General features: G+C 40.4%; 1 protein-coding gene across 1 annotated transcript in view; it reads right to left on the bottom strand.

The window, feature by feature from the left end:
• LOC113076184 (TGF-beta receptor type-1-like) overlaps positions 1-19,887 on the bottom strand; it is a 27,198-nt gene extending 7,311 nt beyond the window's left edge. Inside the window, exons 1-3 of the mRNA XM_026248845.1 lie at positions 19,734-19,887; positions 7,695-7,940; positions 3,348-3,584 (exon numbers count right to left, since the gene is read on the bottom strand). Of these exons, the coding sequence (XP_026104630.1) occupies positions 3,348-3,584; positions 7,695-7,940; positions 19,734-19,827 (577 nt within the window). The 5' untranslated portion in view covers positions 19,828-19,887. The remainder of the gene's footprint in view (positions 1-3,347; positions 3,585-7,694; positions 7,941-19,733) is intronic.
• Between the last annotated feature and the right edge of the window lie 2,613 nt (positions 19,888-22,500).

Here is a 22,500-nt window from a genome sequence, read left to right as displayed (position 1 = left end):
TCACAGGCGCAGGGCACGATAATTCACCCTCGCCCGGAGCTGTGGAAGCTGTGGGTGTGGCCCCTGAGGGGGCAGAGCTCCCTCCTCCAGTCCAGAGCTCCATCTATGAGGAAACTGTACGCCCTGAGGTGGAAACTCTTCACCTCATGGAGCAGAGACCGCCAGCTTGACCCTGTTAACTGCCCAGTTGGTGCAGTTCTGGAGTTACTGCAAGACTGGTTCTTTGCAGGTTAGATCCACTCCACTCTGAAGGTTTACATGGCAGCCATTAAGGCCTACCATGTCCCTCTCGATGGTCAGTCTTTGGGAAGACACCCCTTTGTTACCCGTTTCCTCCGCGGTGCGCTGAGGCTGAGACCTCCAGTACGGTCCCGTATTCCCCCGTGGGACTTGGTTTTGGTGTTAGAGGCTCTTTGTAAAGCTCCATTCGAGCCAATACAAGATATATCAGAAAGACATCTGACCCTTAAAACTACCTTTCTGTCAGCTATTACCTCTCTGAGGAGAGTTGGAGATCTACAGGCCCTCTCAGTGGCCCCTGCTTATCTTGACTTTGCGCTCAGCATGGCCAAAGCGGTCAAACACCCTCGAGCGGGATATGTTCCTAAGGTTTCCTCTGTCACACCACAACCTGTAGTGCTGCAGGCCTTCTGCCCTCCTCCCTTAAGAGAAGCTAAATTGTATGTGTCCAGTACAACGCATACGTCCACAGAGCTGCCCTGTGGAGAAAATCAGATCAATTTCTAGTATGCTACGGTCCCCCCAAAAGAGGTTTTCCTGCATCTAGGCAGACTATTAGTCGTTGGATAGTTGAGACTATCAACGCCACTTTTAGTCCTCTGGTCTTCCCCCGCTGCCGGAGCCAAGGCTCACTCTACTCGGGGTATGGCGGCCTCTTAGGCCTTCCTAGCAGGTGTGTCCATGCTGGAGATCTGCAACGATGCAGGGTGGTCCACGCCCTCCACATTTGCAAAAGTCTATGGCCTAGATATGCCAGTCACTCCAGGCACTTACAGTGATGAACAGAAACTACACATATCATTTTTGCATTCTTGTTTGAAAAATCCATAATAGTGTAATATTGAAAAAAACTAACAAAATGCTGATCAGAAGAGAGAAAAATCATAAAACACTAGTCAACTAGTTCTTCATAATTTAAAGCCAAGGTAATATAGCACGAAGTACAGTGTTATATATGAGTTGGGGGAAAAAAGTTTAGATTTATGTTAATAACTGCATGCATTCAGTTCCCCTCAGAAAAGCGAGGCAGGATGCAGGTAAAGTGGGTTCAGTGTGCAGAAACACATCCTTCACGACAGCGTGAAAACACTGATTGAGTGGAAAACAGAGAAAAGAGCCATGTCTTTGAGGAGCTTTCTCATGATGTCTGAACACGTTTGAGCGTCTCTGTGAGAGTGACCTTCATGTGTCTGATACAGACTGATAACGCCAGCATACGGCTGGAAAACTGTCGCCAATTAAATTTTCTTTTGAATTAATGTCTGTTCAGACCGACACAAACATCTATAAAAGTTTCATTCATCCCATCTGCTGTTTTTTCACATGTCTCTGAACAGATCAATCGTACACAGAAATCGAACCGTATTTCTGTGAAACACTGGCGTTGGTGTGAACACACCCTGTTCTTTAACTTCTTGAAGACGTGCCAGAAAGATAAGGAGCACTTTGCCATGGCAGTATTGTTTAATGATGTATGCTGGTGAAACACACACACAAAGAGAAGGTGATACACAAACTACACAACAAAGACAAGAGCAGACACACATACAGAGTGCAGATGCTCAGGAAGACAAACACATAATTATAGGATGTGAAAAGCATGTAAATAAAGCTAGAATAACAGGAAACTCCTGAATGTTTCAGACATGGGCGTAAAGACACAATACCTGAATTACGCCAAGAAAGAAATGACAACCTGCACACTTTTAAAGCTGTCATGTTCAGGGTAATTATGGTTAACTAAACCTAAAAACATGATAAATAGAAACATCTGCGTTACTTAAATACATATTAACTGAAATTAAACACACACACCAGCAACGATCACACACTAGTCAACATTATCGACAACGTAGATAATAAAATTTGTCAAAAAATAATTTTCTTGTCGACTAGTCTCAACAAAATCTCATATGATCTAATGTAGGAGCCTGCAGTAACACTGTTTGACCAGTGTGGCGCTGTAGCACAGACTGTAATTAAGCTCTCCTGGATGCAATTCAAGAGAAGAAGACATCGCTTCGCCGAATGAACCTGAAGCTGCTGAGCGGTGTTTGGATGAATATGGAAATATATGCAGCACACTTTCCTCTCAATAATGAACTAAACACAGCAAAAACTGACAGCGGTGTGAATGCAGCAGTTAAAGACACATCTGTTTACAGCTCTGCAGTAGTCCAGTCATGGCACGTTTATTTATACAGTACTTTATGCAATAGCCTTAAATCAAGCTTTACGGTATTAATGAAAAACCAGAGTGAGTGTCGATCTCAGTTAGAAATAAAACTTGATTTTTTTTTTTTTTTATATAAAGCAGCTCTCCACTGTGGAGCTAACTAGTGATAAAATATTTGTATTAGTGGGGAAAAAAGCTTGATCAGGACTGTTTTGATTATTATAACCCAATAAGGTATTTTAAGCAAGACTATTTTGTGAATAAAACAGTGTATCCAAAAATAAAATGTCTTATCAATTAACTTTGTTTTGTTTCTTATCCATATGACTTACAAAAGGAGATGTAAGGCAGAATGATGTGTCATTTAGTAACTTGCTGGTCATCTATTTTGTGTGCCAAATATATATATATATTTGCAAAAAAATAAATTGTATAATAATTGTAATTACATAATATGGTTTTCCAAAGCTGAAGTGATTGCCATTATGTATTTGTTAAAATATGCATAACTCAACATTTTAACTAATTGCAAATCTGAATAATCAGTCAATGTCTACTGATTAATCAGTGGAATAATCTATGATTAGTCGATTACTCGTTCTAATACTAGTTTACAGCCGATTAATCGACACACTCGATGGTGTGTGTGTGTGTGTGTCTCTCCCTGTGTGGGTGTGTGTGTGTGTGTGTGTGTGTGTGTGTGTGTGTGTTTGTGTGTCTCTCCCTGTGTGTGTGTGTGGGTGTGTGTCTCTCCCTGTGTGTGTGTGTGTGTGTGTGTGTGTGTGTGTTTGTGTGTGTGTGTGTGTGTGTTTGTGTGTGTGTGTGTGTGTGTTGTACCGGAGCCAGAGCCGGATGTGGTCATGTTGTAGATCAGGTCTTTAAGTGTGTGTGTGTGTGTGTGTGTGTGTGTCTCTGTGTGTGTGTGTTGTACCGGAGCCGGAGCCGGACGTGGTCATGTCGTAGATCAGGTCTTTGAGGGTGGTCCCGACGGTGATGAAGGGGTGGTCCATGGAGGGGTCTTCCTCGTTAGGCACACGGTGATGGAGGACCGAGCGGCTGTGGCAGATGTAGAAGACGGTGACCATCAGGAAGCACACCACACACACGGGCCCCGCAATCAGAGCCGCGAATGCTACGGGCCCCAACACCGGCGGCTTCTGTGTCGGCACTGAATCAGAGGAAAACATGAGAGAAACATTAGAAAAAACATGAAGAAACGTGAAGAAACGTGACAAAAACATGAAAAGGTGAGGAAAACATGAGGAAAACTAGGACACTTCAGGAAAATGAGAGAAACTTGAAGAAAACATGAGAGAAACGGGGAAAGCATGAAGGAACACATGAGAAAAAAACATGAGGGAAACATGAGGAAGACAAATAATACATAAGGAAAACATGAGGAATACATGAGGAAAACATGAGAGAAACATTAGGAAACATGAAGAAAACATGAAGTATACATGAAGTAAACATGAAGTAAACATGAAGTAAACATGAAAAAAAACGTGAGAAAAACATGAGGAAAACGTGGGACGCTTGAGGAGAATGAAAGAAACTTGAAAAAAAAACGAGAGAAATGGGCAAAACATGAGGAATACATGAGAAAAAAACATGAAGAAAAAATAAGAAAATGTGAGGAAAACGTGGGATGCTTAAGGAGAACGAGAGAAACATGAGGAATACATGAAGAAAACATGTGGAACGCCCGAGGAAAACACTGCCTAAAGAGTGGAGCACAAAAACTTCAGGGGTGCAATGACAATTCACCAAATAATGTGCTGTTTTATAATGCAGGTTTTATGAAAGTGAAAGTGAAGTGACATTCAGCCAAGTATGGTGACCCATACTCAGAATTTGTGCTCTGCATTTAACCCATCCGAAATGCACACACACAGAGCAGTGAACACACACACACACACTGTGAGCACACACCCGGAGCAGTGTTCATCATTTATGCTGCGGCGCCCGGGGAGCAGTTGGGGGTTCGATGCCTTGCTCAAGGGCACCTAAGTCGTGGTATTGAAGGTGGAGAGAGAACTGTACATGCACTCCCCCCACCCACAATTCTGTCCGGCCCGAGAATAGAACTCACAACCCTTCGATTGGGAGTCCAACCCTCTAACCATTAGGCCACAACTTCCCCACATGAAGGTAAATGTATCACTTCATAGAAACTTTAAAGACCAAATAAATAAACATTAAGGATTAAATTGATGGGAACATTACATATCAATAAGGTCTCTAAATGTTAATGTCTTGTATTTTGAATGAACAAGTAATTTTCATTCCTCATTGACAAATATTTGTTTTAACTATTTAAACTGAACAGAGATGACATCACTGAATTCAACCTTTAACTGTCATTCTGCATTATTGACACACTGTTTTCCTTATTAATGTTGTTGAGTTGCTTTGACACAATGTATTTTGTTTAAAGTGCTTTATAAATAAAGGGGTTGAATAATTTTGATTGCAATGTATATATATATATATATACACATATTGTATACAGGTCTGTAAATAATATATAATAAAATAATATATAGCAGTCACACTGCACAAATGGATTTGTATATTCATTGATTATGAATGTGTGGCACTCATATTCAGTGAAACTAAAGTCTTCTGGAGTTTAATAATCACATTGGGACGTGTTTTGATCCCTGTATTCCATCCTCAAACTTAAGACCTCTTAAAATGATCATTAAGTCTTTTAATAAGTTTTATAGGCTTGTGACCTTAAATATAAGATTTTTTTCTAGGAATGTTTTTATATTCACATACTGTTTTAATCACAAATGCTGTGGAGCAGCGAACACTTCATTACAAACGCAGCTTATCCTCTGGTTTTCTTATAATACTGTGCAGCAATATTAAATAAAGATGACGCTATAGTTCTCTGGTGTGCTGAATTATGCTAACAGAGCACATCCTGATGCTGTATTACACCAGATGCACAAGAGAAAAAGATCATTATTTTTACAGAAATGCTATATTTGGATCTACAGAACGCAGCACATATTGTTTATTTGTCTGTGAAACATATGCACCATTTAGACATAGAACTCATCTGATTTACTGCATTTACTGTCATCTTTAATATTACCTCCGTGGACCTCACTGTATGTGAGAGCTATTATAACAAATATAAAAGCTGATAGTAAACGAGCTTTCTCTGAAGATTTTACGAACACAATCATGTGTGGAGTTCAGCTGCCTCGCTCAGGAAGAGCACACGCTTTCATCAACACATTATTTAAAATCTTTATTATTAAAATATTATTAAAAATTGCTTTCAGTAAATGAGATAAAGTTGAAATAATGCATAATAAATAAATATTAGTATAATATAAAATAAATATTAAATGAAAAATATATAAACTATAATATCAGAACTAAATATTGGATAGAAAAACTTTTCAGTTCACTCACACACACACACTTACTCACACACACTCACACACGCACACACACACACACTCACACACACACACACACACACACACACACACACACACACACACACACACACTCACACTCACACACACACACACGCACACGCACACGCACACACACACACACACACTCACACACACACACACAAACACACACACACACACACACATGTTTGTTTTTGTGTAAAGTGTGTTCATCCCATAGGTGTAATGGTTTTTATTCTGTAGAAACTGTATATTCTCTGTCCCTTCACCAACCCTACACCTAACCCTAACCCTCACAGGAAACTTTGTGCATTTTTACTTTCTCAAAAAAACTCATTCTGTATGATTTATAAGTGTTTTGAGAAATGGGGACATGGGTTATGTGCTCATAAGTCACCCTCTCCTGTAATACCTGTGTCATACCCATGTCATTATACAGAGTTGTGTCCTGATATGATACAAAAACATGCCCACACACACACACACACACACACACACACGCACACACACACTCACTCACACTCACACACACACTCACTCACACACTCACTCACACACACACACACACTCTCACACACACGCACACACACACACACTCTCACACACACGCACACACACACACACACACACGCACACACACACTCACTCACACTCACACACACACTCACTCACACACTCACTCACACACACACACACACACTCTCACACACACGCACACACACACACACTCTCACACACACGCACACACACACACTCTCACACACACGCACACACACACACTCTCACACACACGCACACACACACACTCTCACACACACGCACACACACACACTCTCACACACACGCACACACACACACACTCACACACACACTCACACACCACACACACACACGCGCGCCCGCACACACACACTCTCAGGTGACAGCTTTGTTACACACAGAAACACACGAGTCAGTCTGAGCATCTCTTCTGAAGCCTCGTAACTCTATCATTTAATTTCTCTGTCGAGACGAGCGTCTAGACGCATTCCAGGACAACAGCAAACAACCACCGTCTGACTCAACCCAAGCAGATCTCCATTACATCCACACAGGACCAGATGAGTAGAATAAATAAGAACAGAGCGCTGGGAGAACAGGCCGGATCTCTGGGATCATGTGACACAGCTTCATGACAGACACTGTGGAGCGTCACGTTAAACAGAACTATTGTAAGAATAAATACAACTTGTTTATATGATTTCTAATAATCAGACATGCTAGAACAGAATTTGGTAACAATAAAACATTTTTTTTTTAATAAAAAAGGGAATAAAAAAGTGTGCAGTCAGTCAGATCTAATGTTGTTTAGGATCCTGTCACTGAAACACTGAGACCATCTCCAGAGGTTTCTGTTTGTTCTTAGCAGTCAGACTGATGACAGAACGAACTCAACAACGCTGTGTTTAGTCTTCTCCTGAAACTTCTTTCAGAAATGATGTTGCTGATTATCAGGACGGCATGATTTGAGGAAAAAAATATAAAAAATTACAAATTACCTCTGCTCTCACACACACACACACACACACACACACTCTCTCTCTCTCTCTCCCTCACACACACACACACATACACACTCACTCTCTCTCTCACACACACACACACACTCTCTCTCTCTCTCTCTCTCTCTCTCTCACACACACACACTCTCTCTCTCTCTCTTTCTCTCTCTCTCTCTCTCTCTCACACACACACACTCTCTCTCTCTCTCTCTCTCTCTCTCTCTCTCTCTCTCTCTCTCACACACACACACACACACACTCTCTCTCTCTCTCTCACACACACACACACACACTCACAGGTGAAGGTGCTGGGGTCGGGGTTCTTGTTGCACCAGTCGGTGTTGCAGCACATGGGGTAGATGCCGGAGTCGTGTTTGGTGGAGGAAGCGCAGATGAAGGGCCGGTCTCGAGGGATCAGCTCGTTCTCACTGATGCACGAGGTCTGCTGTGTGGTCGATCCGCCGGATTTAGTGATGGACACGTAACACAGGCCGTCCGTGACACACGTGTGGTTCGGACACCGGTGACAGAAGCACTGTAAGCCTGCAAACACACACACAAACCACATCAGCCTCTCACCACTATTAGACCAAACCAGAGCTGCTCATCTGCTCATTTAGTGTGATTAATCACAGACAAAACAACATGTTAAGATGATCGATGTGTTTAAGGCAGCGCGTCATCTCACACTGATGATCCTGATGCAGCACCACTGACTGATGAAGTCAGATTAAAGATATGAGTTCAGAAGAATCCCTCTCTTATATTTAGGAGAGATTCATTCCTGACTCAGTGCACAGTTCTGAATCAATCAAGTGATTCAGTGACTCATTCATAATGACTGTTACTTTGTTTCTGAACGAATCTGCCGTTTGAATCAATCGGTCGAATGAATGATTCAATGACTCGCTCGTTACGACAGTGACTCTCCCACCTATTGATTCTTTTAGGTTCATATTTAGAGTATCATTTAATATTTCAACATTTATTTTTCTAATGTATACCTATTTATCATTATTTTCACAATGTCAAATCAAACTCTGTGCAGTCTGTTCAATGATTTTCTCCTTTAACACAATAATGACGTTAAATGATCTGAAGATCCCTAAATTAGATTCATTAATCGGTACAACATGTAAAAATTAGAAACAAAGTTTTAATCTTGTGACAGCCCTGTAATACATCATCCTTCATTTCCAACAGAAGAATGATGAAGTCAGTCTGACCGTAAGAAACAAACATCTGAACTCTTGCCTCGTCCAGTGATGAAGCCCACGCTGCAGGTTCTGTCGATTAATGGGTACATGAATCACTCAAGATAGCTATATCATTTTTAAAATGTCTCAATAATGGTCTTAAAGACCTTTTTTTGTTTGGTATTAACGGTTTTTTACACAACTCGGCGATGACGTCACGTTGGGGAGAAGTGGAGGAAAGGAAGCCTCTAGTATGATGCTGTGTTCCAGTGTGTGTGTGTTTGGAAACTGCGTTGGAGAAATTGTGCTGTAGGGAAGTGAGTGTGTTTTGGTCACTTTTGTCCGATATCTATCTATCTATATATATCTATGTGTTTATCTATTTATCTATAATCTGCACATCTGAATACTCCCGTCTCTCTAGTCACTCTCAATGCTCTCAAGGCGGCTGTGGTAAATTCTCTCCCCAAGGTGACGTGATGCAATGCATTGTGGGGGAAAGGAGACCGCTGTGAGATATTACCTACTTTTTAGTTTTATATTCCGCTTTGTGATACCCAACAACGTAAAATACAATGGATAACAGTTTACAGGTTTATTACCAACAAGCAAATTGCACAAATTTGTTGAAAAATTAACCCTTCAACACAGTCTTTAAGTGAATGATGAGCAAACTTTAGATTTAATGATGAATAGCACTACTTTTATTGAAAAAAAGCCAATAAGAGTAGAGAATAAGATTTTATTTGTGTGAATATCAATAACACATAAAGTTATCTTGAAAAATAAAATGTATCACAGTTTCCACAAAAAAATATCATTTTTTTGGATCAGCAAAAAAAAAATTGTGAAAGCATACTTTTTAGTTGAAGATAATGAATGTTTGAGCAGCAGACAGCGTCTCTGTGATGATTCTACTGTCAGACCACAGCTCTATTTAAAGAACCGCTGCTAAAAATATCAAACCATGAAAACAAGAAGAAGAAATGAAACACAGCGGCCATCACGAGCGTCTTCTGTCTGGCAGCGCTGCTCTCTCTCACACACACACAGACACACACACACACACACACTGAGACACACACACACACTGAGACACACACACACAGACACACTGAGACACACACACACACACACATACACACTCACACACACAGTGAGGAAACTGAAGACGAGAGCTACAGGAAACAACACGTCAGAGAGAAAACTTGTGAGACGGGTGTAGGACTGAACTATATTTAGGCTTACATTCGATTTAGAAAAACATTATGATTTGATAAAAACTATTAATATTATCTATGCTTTTACATGACTTTTTTTCTGTTATTTGTAAAGTATTTTCTCAAATCATCAAGGACCCTCAAATTAAACCGAAACAATACAAAAATAAAATAAATAGATAATTACATTTCTGTCAGAAGTAGGTGTATTGTGCTGGAGCAGTGATATTAAGATCTGACCCTGGTGAGTGATGTAATACCAGCTCTGTGATGTTGATCTGGTCTGAGAGGAACACAGGCGTCACGTGTGTCTGGGTGGAGAACACTCAACTAAACCACAAGCCACAGCACGTCTGAGCGTCTAGACCAACACTTTCAGTATGGAGGGACCGTGCAGACACCAGTGTGTTACGAGCAGCAGGCCGGTCTGCGGTCAGTGTCCTGAGACTATCACAGCTTCACTCACAATCTGACAGCAGCTAACATACATATCAACTCACATGTTTAAAGATAATAATAATATTAATCATGTGGCAGTGCACAACACAGGAAAACAATTGTGCAACAGACTCAAAAATGCAAGAGAAAAGTCAGAATTGTGTAACATTATTTCATTGTTAGATTTAACAGATAAAGCATGAAATAAAGTGCTTAAAAGCTCTATTTATTCAGACAGGGATTGATTTATCTTTTTAAATCATACACTGATTATTAATCTCCATTTTATTTGAAGTGTCACTCATGATAAAACATGATAAAGTGCCTAATCAGCACTAAATCTGCTGCTTTTCCTGTTGTTCTGATGCTTCATGCACACGTGCTTTGACTGAACAAAAGAGCAGTGCTGTAGATGTGCTGATGTGTGTCTGCTCTGTCCTCACACACTCACATGTGTTTATCCAGCCCTCCCTGTAGCACAGACATGGCCGTATTCACCAGCCCAGTTTATTTACAGCGACACAGGTGATGATTCTCCTCGGAGGAGAAGGACGTGTTGTTGAGCGTCTCAAGGCTTCACGTGTGTTTGACAGACGGAGGACAGCGTGTGCTCACACTGCTCTATCAAACACAATCTGCTGCTCATGCCACAGGCAGGATATTTTGTCTGCTGGAAATACACTGAAACGAGACGACCCCGTCACCAGTCTAGTGTGGCCAGAACCCATCTACACCCAGCTCTACACCGAGAGCGAGGCGGGCCTGTGTTTAGTGTCATACTCAGAGATTCAGAGCTGTGCTGTGCTTTAGCTGAGAGACGCTCACACAGTAAACATCCATACTGTTGTTCAAAAGCACTCGTTCTTTTATAAGACATTAATGTTTTTATTCATCCAGCGTGCATTCAATTGATCAAAAGTGACAGTAAGGACATTTATAATGTTACAGTAGATTTCTATTTCAGATAAAAGCTGTTCTTCTGAACTTCATATCCATCTGTGAATCCTGAAACGTACAATGTATCGGTTTCCACAGAAATATTGAGCAGCACAACTGTGTTCAACATTGATCATAATCAGAAATTGTTATTTTCTTTCATTATTCTTTCATTCGCTGGACGTGGTCAGATCCCTGACAATGAAACTGATGACTCATTCTATATTTATGACGTACTGACACTGAGTTCAGATGATTTGCGGCGTCCAGCTGCAGCACAGACCGGTGTGAGCACAGTTTGTCAGTAATGTTAGCATGTCAATAGACCGCAGTGCGGTGGTGGCTTGAGTCTGGTCAATGATGATTTAACACTGTTGTCAGCTAGCTACACAGACTCAATGCTAAAGCAGAGGAACAGCAATGTCCCCATCTTTTACTGGTTTACTACATTAGCAGGACCCTGGGATTTCCATCATGCAGTAAACATGGACGGAATCCATAAAAACAGAATTTACAGAATAATATAATATAGACCACACATAAACAATATCGGCCGATTTATCGATATCAGTTTTTTTACTCTCTAATATCAGTCAGGCTCTTGATTTTACTGTATTTATGATCAGATAAATGCAGCCTTGTTCAGCAGAAGAAATATCATTCAGAAATATTAAATAAATCTTACCAACTTAAACTTTTGAATGGTACTATTTGTGTACAGTTCTTTCCAATTTAGTTTACAATTTCCAATTCAGAGTTCTGTGATCTGTGGATAATTCCATATTCTAACTCATTAATTGAATGGAAGCCATGTATTAGGTCAAAACTGTCAATCATGTTTTCATTTAGACTTCATAAAGAGTTAACAATGTTTTGAATATGACTGTATCTGAGCAGAAGGATGACTGGAGTGTAACAGAATGAGGATCTCCAATCTGTCGCCTGAACGGACCCTTGCACGGTTCACAGCCGTGGGTAAACACTGACTCAGTGTTAGCTCTCAGTCTGCTGGAGGTCGCCCGTGCTCCAAACACAGGGCTATTTTGGGAACGGCCAGCAAACTGAGATGTGGGCGCTACCCTGAGGTGGAACCGGACGATGATTCACACCAGCAAAACAAACCCTGCAGCCAAACTCAGCCAGGGATTGACTGAATATGCAGTGAGTATTACTACAGCACACTACTACAGCACATTACTAGAGAGCATTACTCCTGAGAATTACTCCAGCGCATTACTAGAGAGCATTACTCCTGAGAATTACTCCAGCGCATTACTAGAGAGCATTACTCCTGAGAATTACTCCAGCGCATTACTAGAGAGCATTACTCCTGAGAATTACTCCAGCGCATTACTAGAGAGCATCACTCCTGAGAATTACTCCAGCGCATTACTAGAGAGCATTACTCCTGAGAATTACTCCAGCGCATTACTAGAGAGTATTACTCCTGAGAATTACTCCAGCGCATTACTAGAGAGCATTACTACAGACAACTACTCCAGCGCATTACTACACAGCATTACTTGCGTCGCATTACTTCAAAGAACTACTCCAGCGCATTACTCCAGCTCATTACTACCGTATTTCTCAGACTATAAGTCACACCTGAGTATAAGTCACATCAGTCCAAAAATTCAATTCAATTCAATTTGATAAATAAGTCCCACCTGAATATAAGTCGCAGGACCAGCTAAACTATGAAAAAAAGTGCAACTTATAGTCTGGAAAATACAGTACAACACATTACTCCAGCGCATTACTACAACGCATTATTCCACTGGTTAAAAAATAACAACAACAACAATACAGTCAAAATAATAAAATGTCACCATATAAAAATGTAATTGTCTGTGTGGATGTGGACTGGCATCAGAAGGATCTTGCCATGCGACGATGCTCACTTCAACACACACAGCTTCTAAATTACATTTAGGCATTTCTTATCTTTATTTCGCCTTAAATGGGACAGTTCACAAAAAAATGAAATCTTTAGCATAATGTCCATATCTCAATCCAACTTTTATGTAAGGATAAAAAAAATGTAAAAAAGTATTTTTGTTCAGTCAATAAAAGTCATCAGGGTCCAAACTGACTTTCACTGAGTGCACAGAAATATTCTGCAAGATGTTCTTTCTCTTCAGCCTCCTGCAGGAAAATGAAACGCATTCTTAGAAGAGAAGCAAAGAAAATCTTGAAATATTTAAAAGGCTCATGAAGTACATTTTTTCATTATTTTACAATGTTTTGTGTGGTGCATTTATAAGCAAGTATGTTTTTTTTTTTTCATATTATTATAAATGTTCATTTTCTGGCCTGATTTTAGCCCTCTGTAGAAAGGGACGTGTTTGATTGATTGGGACTGGTTAGAATTTTGCATTTGAGCTGAGCATGACATGGAGATCTCACGCAAACTGTTACTGTATTTATATTATAATAGCTGCCAAGGTTAGTTCATGAAGTTACCAATGTTGTTTTTAAAAGTAAAGTCTTTCTTTAGCTAACATCAACATGGCTCTAGTGACTGAGTTAATCAGAACACGCTTCACGTTTACACACGGTGATCACGCATGCTAACGGCGTGTCGAGGGGAAATCATGACCTCACCATTATGATTAGTCTGAGTTCCCAAACTCTCAGTATGTTGCTTTTTTCTATAGTGGAATAACCTCTCGTATGTCTAAACAACAAGAACATTTAGATTATCCATTTCATGAGCCCTTTAAAGACGCCCGCTAAAACAGTCAGTGAGGAATACTTTAATCACGTAACGGAATAAAACAGATCATTTCATTACTTTGCCATTCATGAAAAGCACGCCGTTTGAGTCACTCAACTCAATAATGCTTTCAATAAACCCAGTTCAATCTGATTAAGACCACATTAGCCAATTATAAATGCACGGGAATGGGGCGACTCAAATGTCTGCAGGATTTCAGCCCCAGAAATCAAAATGATGAAGGCAGTTTCATCTAATGCCAAACACAGAGAAAAAACTCAATACAATGACTACTGATTTTGAGAATCAATGGCAATTGGATTTGACATCCTTGGAGCCCTTGGCTTGAACCTCCACTGCAGTAATTGAATGATCTGGCCTAGAGAGCCAAGCGCTGTTCAGTGTCTCTTCAGCAGAAGCCAAGGCTATTCACCGGTGTTCAGAGTTCAGTCGGTGTGCTGTGTGTTCTCCGTCCCTTTAGTTCTCTCAACGACAGACAGAGGATCGACTGGAGAGCGTGTCAAGTTTTCAGAGCCAAGCTAATTAATCTTCATCTGGATGTAAATTGGTAAAGTGGTTGGGTGGGTTGGTTAGCATTCCCAGCAACAGATCTGACTCGATTAGCCTCAGAAACTGAATCTGAGCCAAGACTGGAAAACAGACCCAGTGTGAATGTCAGAATCAAACAGCATCTCCTTTACATCCGTAATGTTTCATTAAACTGGATAAAATACTCACACATGATACATGCACAGAAAAGGGTTTTATGGTCACAAATTAGGGATCGGTTTCAATTCAACTAAAACGGAACAACAAATTAGTAATCATGGGAACACATTTTTAACTGATATCTGATTCATTTTGATGTTACACAAAATGTTATGCTATTTTAAATGGACCAAACACTTGTTAAAGTCACCAATAAACAAACATGAAAATCATCTGAACTTTGATATTGACCAGTAATGAGTGAGTGATTACATGCTGTGTGTGTAGTTTAAAGTACTGAAAGAATACTGTGGTATAACTGTGGTCTAGGGCTACAAACACACCATACGTCCAGCATGACATGCTAATATTGGTCATATTCATTCTGCTTCTTCTGCTGCTATTATTTGGTTATAATTGATGGTGAAACACTCACACAAGTACTGAGCACAGCTGTTTCTCCAGGGCTCATAAAGACTATCATGAAGACAGACTGTTGAAGGATAAACACCAGAGCAGACTGTGTGCAAATAAACACGCAAGGAAGCCTCAGACCAGACTGAAACCAACACAACACACACCAGTGTAAAACACAGAGCTTCAGGCTCTGTCCTGATGAAATCACATCTTCCTACGATAATAACAGTAACGTCTAGCTGTAGACATATATCTGTGTGCGGAGCATACCAATAGTTACCAAACACACCAATAGTTTTTTCTGAGTTGCGTCTGTTTCTGGATATAGCCCATGATCTGAAACCAGCCAATCAGCAGCAGGGAGTATAAGAGGGCGGGGCATAATACTGTGTAATACTGCGAGATAAAGTTTCTGGATATAAACATTCATACGTCTATGGTAGCGATCACAATAGAGCAAGTCATCTTTAGAAAGTAACTGGCGCTTCAAATAACGTTCGAGTCGATTACGTTTTCACCACTAGATGGCAACAAGTGACTGTTAAAAAATGTATTTGTTATTGAATCATTCAAGAGATTTGTTTAAAAACACTGATTCATGAATGAATGATTAATGAAAAGTGAAGTGTTTATGAGTGAGACACTGAATCCTTCATTCAAACCACTTTTTCATCATTTTAATCGTCACTCTCATGTCAGAAATAACTACACCGTGTGTGTTGGCCGGCAGGATCCCTGCACGAGCGTCTCACACACACACACACACACACACACACACTCACAGTCCGTCCCTGACCCCTGTCGGCTCATCACTGCCAGCCTTTTGTCCTCCACAGATGTGGTTTGGGTGTGAGGAGCTCAGATGGACCCCGTCAGCCTCCACATCCCCCACAATGCCTTCTGCTATTCCTGTCTTCGTCTGAATATGATAAAGAGTCGCTCTCTTGATAGGGAAGGATCTGACCGCTCTACCATATGTGTTCATTCACATCCAAATCACAAAAAAACACTTGCATTTTATAGTAGGTTCACACGGAGAATGGTTAAACCGAGCTGAAAATGATCAAATATTATTAGCAGAAAGCCTCACTATGAAAGTCAATGGCTACGGTCTTCAAAATATCTTTGTTTATGTTTAACAGATGAAGAATCGATGTGAGAGTGAGTAAATGATGACAGAATGTGCAGTTTTAGGTGATGGGACGTGGTATGTTTTAAATGCATGTGGAGTAGCTGTGTAGAGATGCTTGAGTTTGTTGAAGACACAAATGCAGTAAAGGAGCAGACAGATGCAAGCGCGTCTGACACAGACAAAGAAAAGCTCTGAGCACCAGAGAGATGGAGGAACACGTGCTCTTCATCACTACAGTATCTGGTTAATTGTGAGGAAACAGACGACTCTGACACAGATGCTATCAGAGATATATAACGAACTGGTCATTAACCTGACGAGCTGTGTTTCAGATCGTCCTCATCTCTCCGTGTGACCGCATGAGCCGTACATCCTCCTTCATGTTCTGTTTCAGCACAATAACACACGCTTCACCTGATTTAACAAGAATATCTAAAGATATCGATTCCTGATGATTGCTTTCATTTTTATTTGTATTTCACTGTAACAGCATGTACTGCTCATCTGCTCATCTGATTTATGATTTATTACATGAATATTACATGAATCCTCACGTCTGTTTCCAGGTTTGTGTTCACACAGATGCTTTTTAAACGAAACTAAATGATTGTTATCTGTCAAAATGACAAAAAGCTGTGAAATATTATCATTCAATGTTAATGTTAAAAATACTGAACATGTATTCAGGTGACTTATGTTAAATATGTGATATTTTCTGTGTCTGTAATATAATCCTGCAGAAGAGTCTTGGGGTAATTAATGATCTGTTGCAGTAATTAGTTGGTGTTTTACACTTCCTTTAATGCTGGATGATTAAACCGCGAGCAGAATGATGAAACCTCACCGTGTTCAGTTTTTGAAAAATACTAATTATTGCATTCACAGAGCAAATCTTTCACTGATTGTTCAGAGTTTAAAGGAAGATACTCTCCTCATTAGTGTGAAAGGCATCATGGGGGATAAAGAGAAGCAGATATGATAGGAACAGTGAAGAGTCTGATGCCTGCACACAAGAAAGAGGAACATCTTTCTCTCAGGTCATTACAAAACTGTTCAGTGTTTGTCTTCAGCTAGTTTACACTGAATATGTGACAGTGCTGAAGTAAATGAGGATGGATGCTGTTGAGCGGGAAATAAGAGACAGATAAAGCAGAACAATAGTTCAGTAGTTATTCAGCAGTTCTGAGGTCAGTGACCCCATCATGAGCTGTGGAGAAACGGGAAGCTTTTCAGCACAATAATGACTTTAATTACACTCTCTTCCTCACATAAAGACACTGTACGACTGAATATGTGATGCACAAGTCATATTATCAGCATCATTCCTCCAGTCTTCAGTGTCACATGATCTTCAGAAATCAGAATAATATGATGATTTACTGCTCAAGAAACATCTCTGATTATTATCAATGTTGAACACAGTTGTGCTGCACAATATTTCTGTGCAAACTGTGATGCATTTGAGATGCATGAGAATGAGTAAATGTTGATTTCAGGATGAAACTGCTGCTGAAAGTGTTGTGTATGGATGGTTTTCTACACACGATGTCAGTTCAATCTGCAGAAACGCTTGATTTATGTTTATTGACAGAGACCATTAATCATGCCACTATCTCGTATTGCATCCAAACCACAATCCCTCAGTCTGAACGTGTGTATAATAACACAGTGTAAAGTGATACGGGATTCCTGCGATCGAACACGGGACGCTGAGAGCGCTGCGGTCTGCAGGGAACAGCTCATCCCAGAGGAAACTCACAGAGACGGCTCAAACACAGGAACCCGAGGAGGACACCTGACCCACATCACTTCAGTAAATACACACAACAAACGGTTCATAACGGGGTCAGTAGAGAATAAAACAGCCTCTGGTATCAGTCTGAGCTCAGCTCTTCAGAAGATGCAAATGTGCCTGTTATTAACCGCAAAACATGAATACTGCTGAATTCAACTCCCAGAGACAGATAAAAGTCACTGCTGATAACTGTAGTCTATTACTGTAAAACGAAAGCCTGAAAACTCTATTACTTTGTCACTTTAAGAGCCGCAAGTCAAGTGTAACATAAAGTGCTGTGGTGTTTTATTTGTTTCTCTGAGCCAGATATACTTTAAAACACTGCTTCTGCCAAACACAAGGCCTTCGCTAGCCCTGCCTTCGATTAGTTAGGGTTGTGTAAGCTTGGACAACAGGCGGTGTGAGGTCAGTCACACACACTGGCCATCAATGCATGTGACAATAACTGTGCCACAGACAGCAGGATTATTCAACATCATCAGTCATTCCCTTCTCACAGGAGATTGAGAAGCAGAACATCACAGCTACATATAAACACTTCTACAGGAACACACTGAGGTGTACACTAACACTAGTCCCAGCGACACACACACACTCTTCAGTCTCTACACACACATATATCTGTCGTCCTGCTGTGTTTACTGTGCTGTTATCATCATCACTGAACCACTGAGAGATGTCTTCCTCTAAACGCTGTTTACTACACAGTTATTAACGCCAGCGTATCAAACACTGTTTAAAGTCATTATTCGCTTATTATATGTTTATATGCTATAATTCAACACAAATTGGGACAAATCCGACAGCCATCACCAGTTTACTAGCTTTATTTGTGTATTTATAGATTCACTGGGTTTCCAAACTAAGGAGAACTACGTGAAAACAAAGTTAGCCAAACAGCTAACAGCTAACACCGCGAACAAAAGTCAAACGAGGTGACGAGACACTCTTTAAACACAACAGACGAGAATAAAAACACACTTAAGTTCAATTCTGCCAAACGAATCTCACTATTTATAACTTTACCAGCGCTAGCATCATTTAAAGCAGAGTTTAATAGTTAGGTTTTCTGGACTGTTAGCCCGATCCAGCTAGCTATATAACACAAAAACACCGTATGCGGCGTATTTTAAGATTATTTGTTTAATAAGTGAGGCTAATTACGAAAAAAATTACATTTTTTAACGGATAAAAAGTAAACAGTGAATACAAATTTATATTGGTTTTACTTTTTAATCAGAGCAGTCTGTCAAAGTGACGATTATTGAGCTTTAGCGTTTCAAGAGCGAGTCACAAAATACCCTTCATCTGCTCATCAAGATAAACCAGTTAAGACAAAATAAAACGATGAGTGTGTGTGTGTGTCCTGGCGAGCTTATGATCATGAAAACTGATAAAAACAAACACAATCACCTACAATCAGACCGTAAACATCCCCAGCATTAATCACACAAGCACACACACGCACACTCACACACACACACACACACACACACGCACGCACACACACACACACACACACACACAAACACACACACACGCATTCAGGTGTGATTTAAAGGACTTTGTCTGCTTCTCTCTCTCGACGGAATACATGCTCCTGAACTGACAGCATCTCTCTGTGTGTCTCTGATCTGCGCCATCTTTACACAAACACTCTCTTTGGGCAGCAGCTGCTTGCAAACAAAGAGCAGTCCTCCTCCGGATCCAGACGACACACACACACACACACACACACACACACACAGACACACTGGCGGAGCTGCTCGTGACGTTACCTTCTGTGTGCTGGATCCTGGCTCCAAAGAACAGGGCTAAAAACACGAGACGACACGGTATAGCATCCATCCTCATCCTCATCCTTATCCTCATCCTCCTCTTCCTCCGCTCGCGCTGCTTCTCCAGTAGTTGAGAGAGAGAGAGAGAGAGAGAGAGAGAGAGAGAGAGAGAGACAGACGGGTCGAGCAGCGACGCGGTGATTGGCTGGACGCAGCGCCCTGAGCCCCGCCCAGCGGAGTAAACGCAACGCGTCTGGAGCTTTATTGCGTAAGAACACATTCCTGTGCGTCTCTGCTGCGCGCTCTGGCCACGCTCGCGTCTCCTTCCTTACGATATCATAGAAGTATGTCTGACTGAACCTGACTGTAGTCTATACAGGACACAGATGGTGGGTTACAGTGTTATTTGAGGAGGATCAAATACAATATTTTATAGAAACCAAATATGCAGTGTTTCAGAAGTTAGCAACAAAGATATAAAAAACACACAAAAACAGTCAGTATTTATTTATTTTCAGTTTTTATTTTAAGTGCTGGTAAAAGTGTTGGTTGGTAAAGTGGTGTTATATATATATATGTATATATGTATATATATATATATATATATATATATATATATATATATATATATATATATATATATATATATTAACAATGTAAATTTATAAAAAAATGTAAAAAAGTACATAATAAAGTATATGTCAGTTCAAGACTGAACACATGTGCCACATAATGCATTAGGCAAAAAAAAGAGTATTTAAAAAGATATATAATTTTTTGTTTTTTAAATCTGTCATATTTTGGGATTTATACAGTCAAGAATGTAAAGTTGTAATGCATTTTAAAACTTACTGCAGTATTAAAATATGCATATTTTTAGGGTAGCACTGTATAATTACACAGGTTCATTAATTATGCTCGTAGTTGTTGAGCACATGAAGTGATTTGCATGGAGTATACATTAACCTGACCTGGTTTGGGCCAAGGATGGGTGTGGAGTTTAACCTTGAGCCGTTAGAAATGCCTCATTAGAGCCCAAACACAGAAGCACTCATTAATATACGCTGCAACAGTGTTCGTCTAAAATAAACCTTCTCTAATAGTAATGGGGTTAACCAGAAGTAGGGCGAACACAAAATCTCTTCACTTAAGGGAATATTTTGGTCCTCAGAGTAATCCTTCAACAAAGTACAAGCTCAAAAGAAGATCGGGCCATTTCTGTGCTAATTGAGCAAATAAAAGAGTTACAGTGTGTTAGATTATGAACAGCAGCTCTGAGACTGAGCAGGTTTAAGTAGTATGAGAGACTTTAGAGCTGGGAAATCTAATGCATTATTCATATATTGCCTCAGAACACAGCCTTTTTAATCTACAGAGATGCAGAGATCAAAAAGACTGGATTTTCATAGACATACAACCTCAGAATCTGAAGGAGATGTGAGTGGTGCTTGTAAACACACTGCCACAATGTATCCGTGGTTGCTAGGGTGATTCTATGTGGTTGCTAAGTGATTGCACACAGGCAAACATCAGCATAGCTTATCCTTAAATCTCTGATATTCTTTCAGTCTCTCTTTCCCTTCACAGAAATATAGAAGTAGAGGTTTTTTTCTCACAATGTGTTTTTTTCCTACACCAATAAAAAAACAAGTGACTCTTTTTCGCTTCAGAATTATGAGGAAACTAAGTCAAAACTGTGAGATAAAAGTGTTTTATTTATTGTTTTTTTTATTTTGTTATGGAAAGGGGCTTCCATATAATGTTATGTCTAGCCACTTAGAGAAGTAAAAGTCTTTTATTAGGAGATTAAAGTCTCATTTTTATTCACCCATGATGTAAATTCATTGGTTATTTTGTTCACAAAATAGACGTGTACTGCATTAAAGTTTTAGCAGAGGCTGGTTAAATCTTTCTAATAAGAGAAAGGATGGTTGTTTCTTCACAGCAGAAAGCATGCACGCTCCTGACGGATCAGCTGCTGAATCATATTTCCTGTTTCGTATGGTCTGTTATTCTGGGATATCTGGCTGGTGGAACGTCTTGATGACTTCACTCACGTCTCCTCGAGTCTCGCTCGTCTCACACACTCACACTGAGGGACACACACCGTTTCTCCTAATCACCGTTGAGTCTTTCTAAAGCACTCTCTCTTCGGAGCGTTCGTGTCTGAGGGAGCAGAGTACTCTTGAGACGAGACATGAACACATTCACACTGGCCCTGGGTTGACTCAGACTTTTAACTATTTTGACCACAGTTTGCTCAGGATGAAAGTATTAAACTGTTACAGATGTGAACGATACCGCAAACAGAAAGCTTTCCTTGAAAGGAATAGTTTATCTGAAACTGAAAGTTTGGAGAAACTGTGTTCATCCTCAGTTCATCTGAGATCAGGATGAGTTTGTTTCTTCATCAGGTTTATAGTAATGTAGCACTGCATCAGTGTCTCATCAATAGATGCTCTGCAGTAAATGGGAACGTTTCATCAAAATATTAAACAGATCTATCAGTGAAGCATCAGTCTTCTCTCTGGTTAGAGGACTTCTCCATCATTTAGTGCTGCGAAACCCCGCCCTTTTCAAGCTCTGAATGCCACACCCACATCTCAACATCCAATCAACAACTGACCTACAGAACCAAACCCCGCCCTACATGTACATGATTGTGTGTGTGATGCTCCAGCAGAGAGAGCATACAGCACATGTTTCCTCTCGCGCTCATTCTCCTGATCACTGTTGTGTCGCGGGCTGCCAGGGCCCTCCCGGTGCT

The sequence above is a fragment of the Carassius auratus genome, unplaced genomic scaffold (assembly GCF_003368295.1).
Source record: "Carassius auratus strain Wakin unplaced genomic scaffold, ASM336829v1 scaf_tig00019252, whole genome shotgun sequence".
Classification (NCBI taxonomy): Eukaryota; Metazoa; Chordata; class Actinopteri; order Cypriniformes; family Cyprinidae; genus Carassius; species Carassius auratus.
Note: the sequence above shows the minus strand (reverse complement) of the source record. Positions and strands in the feature narration are given on the sequence as shown.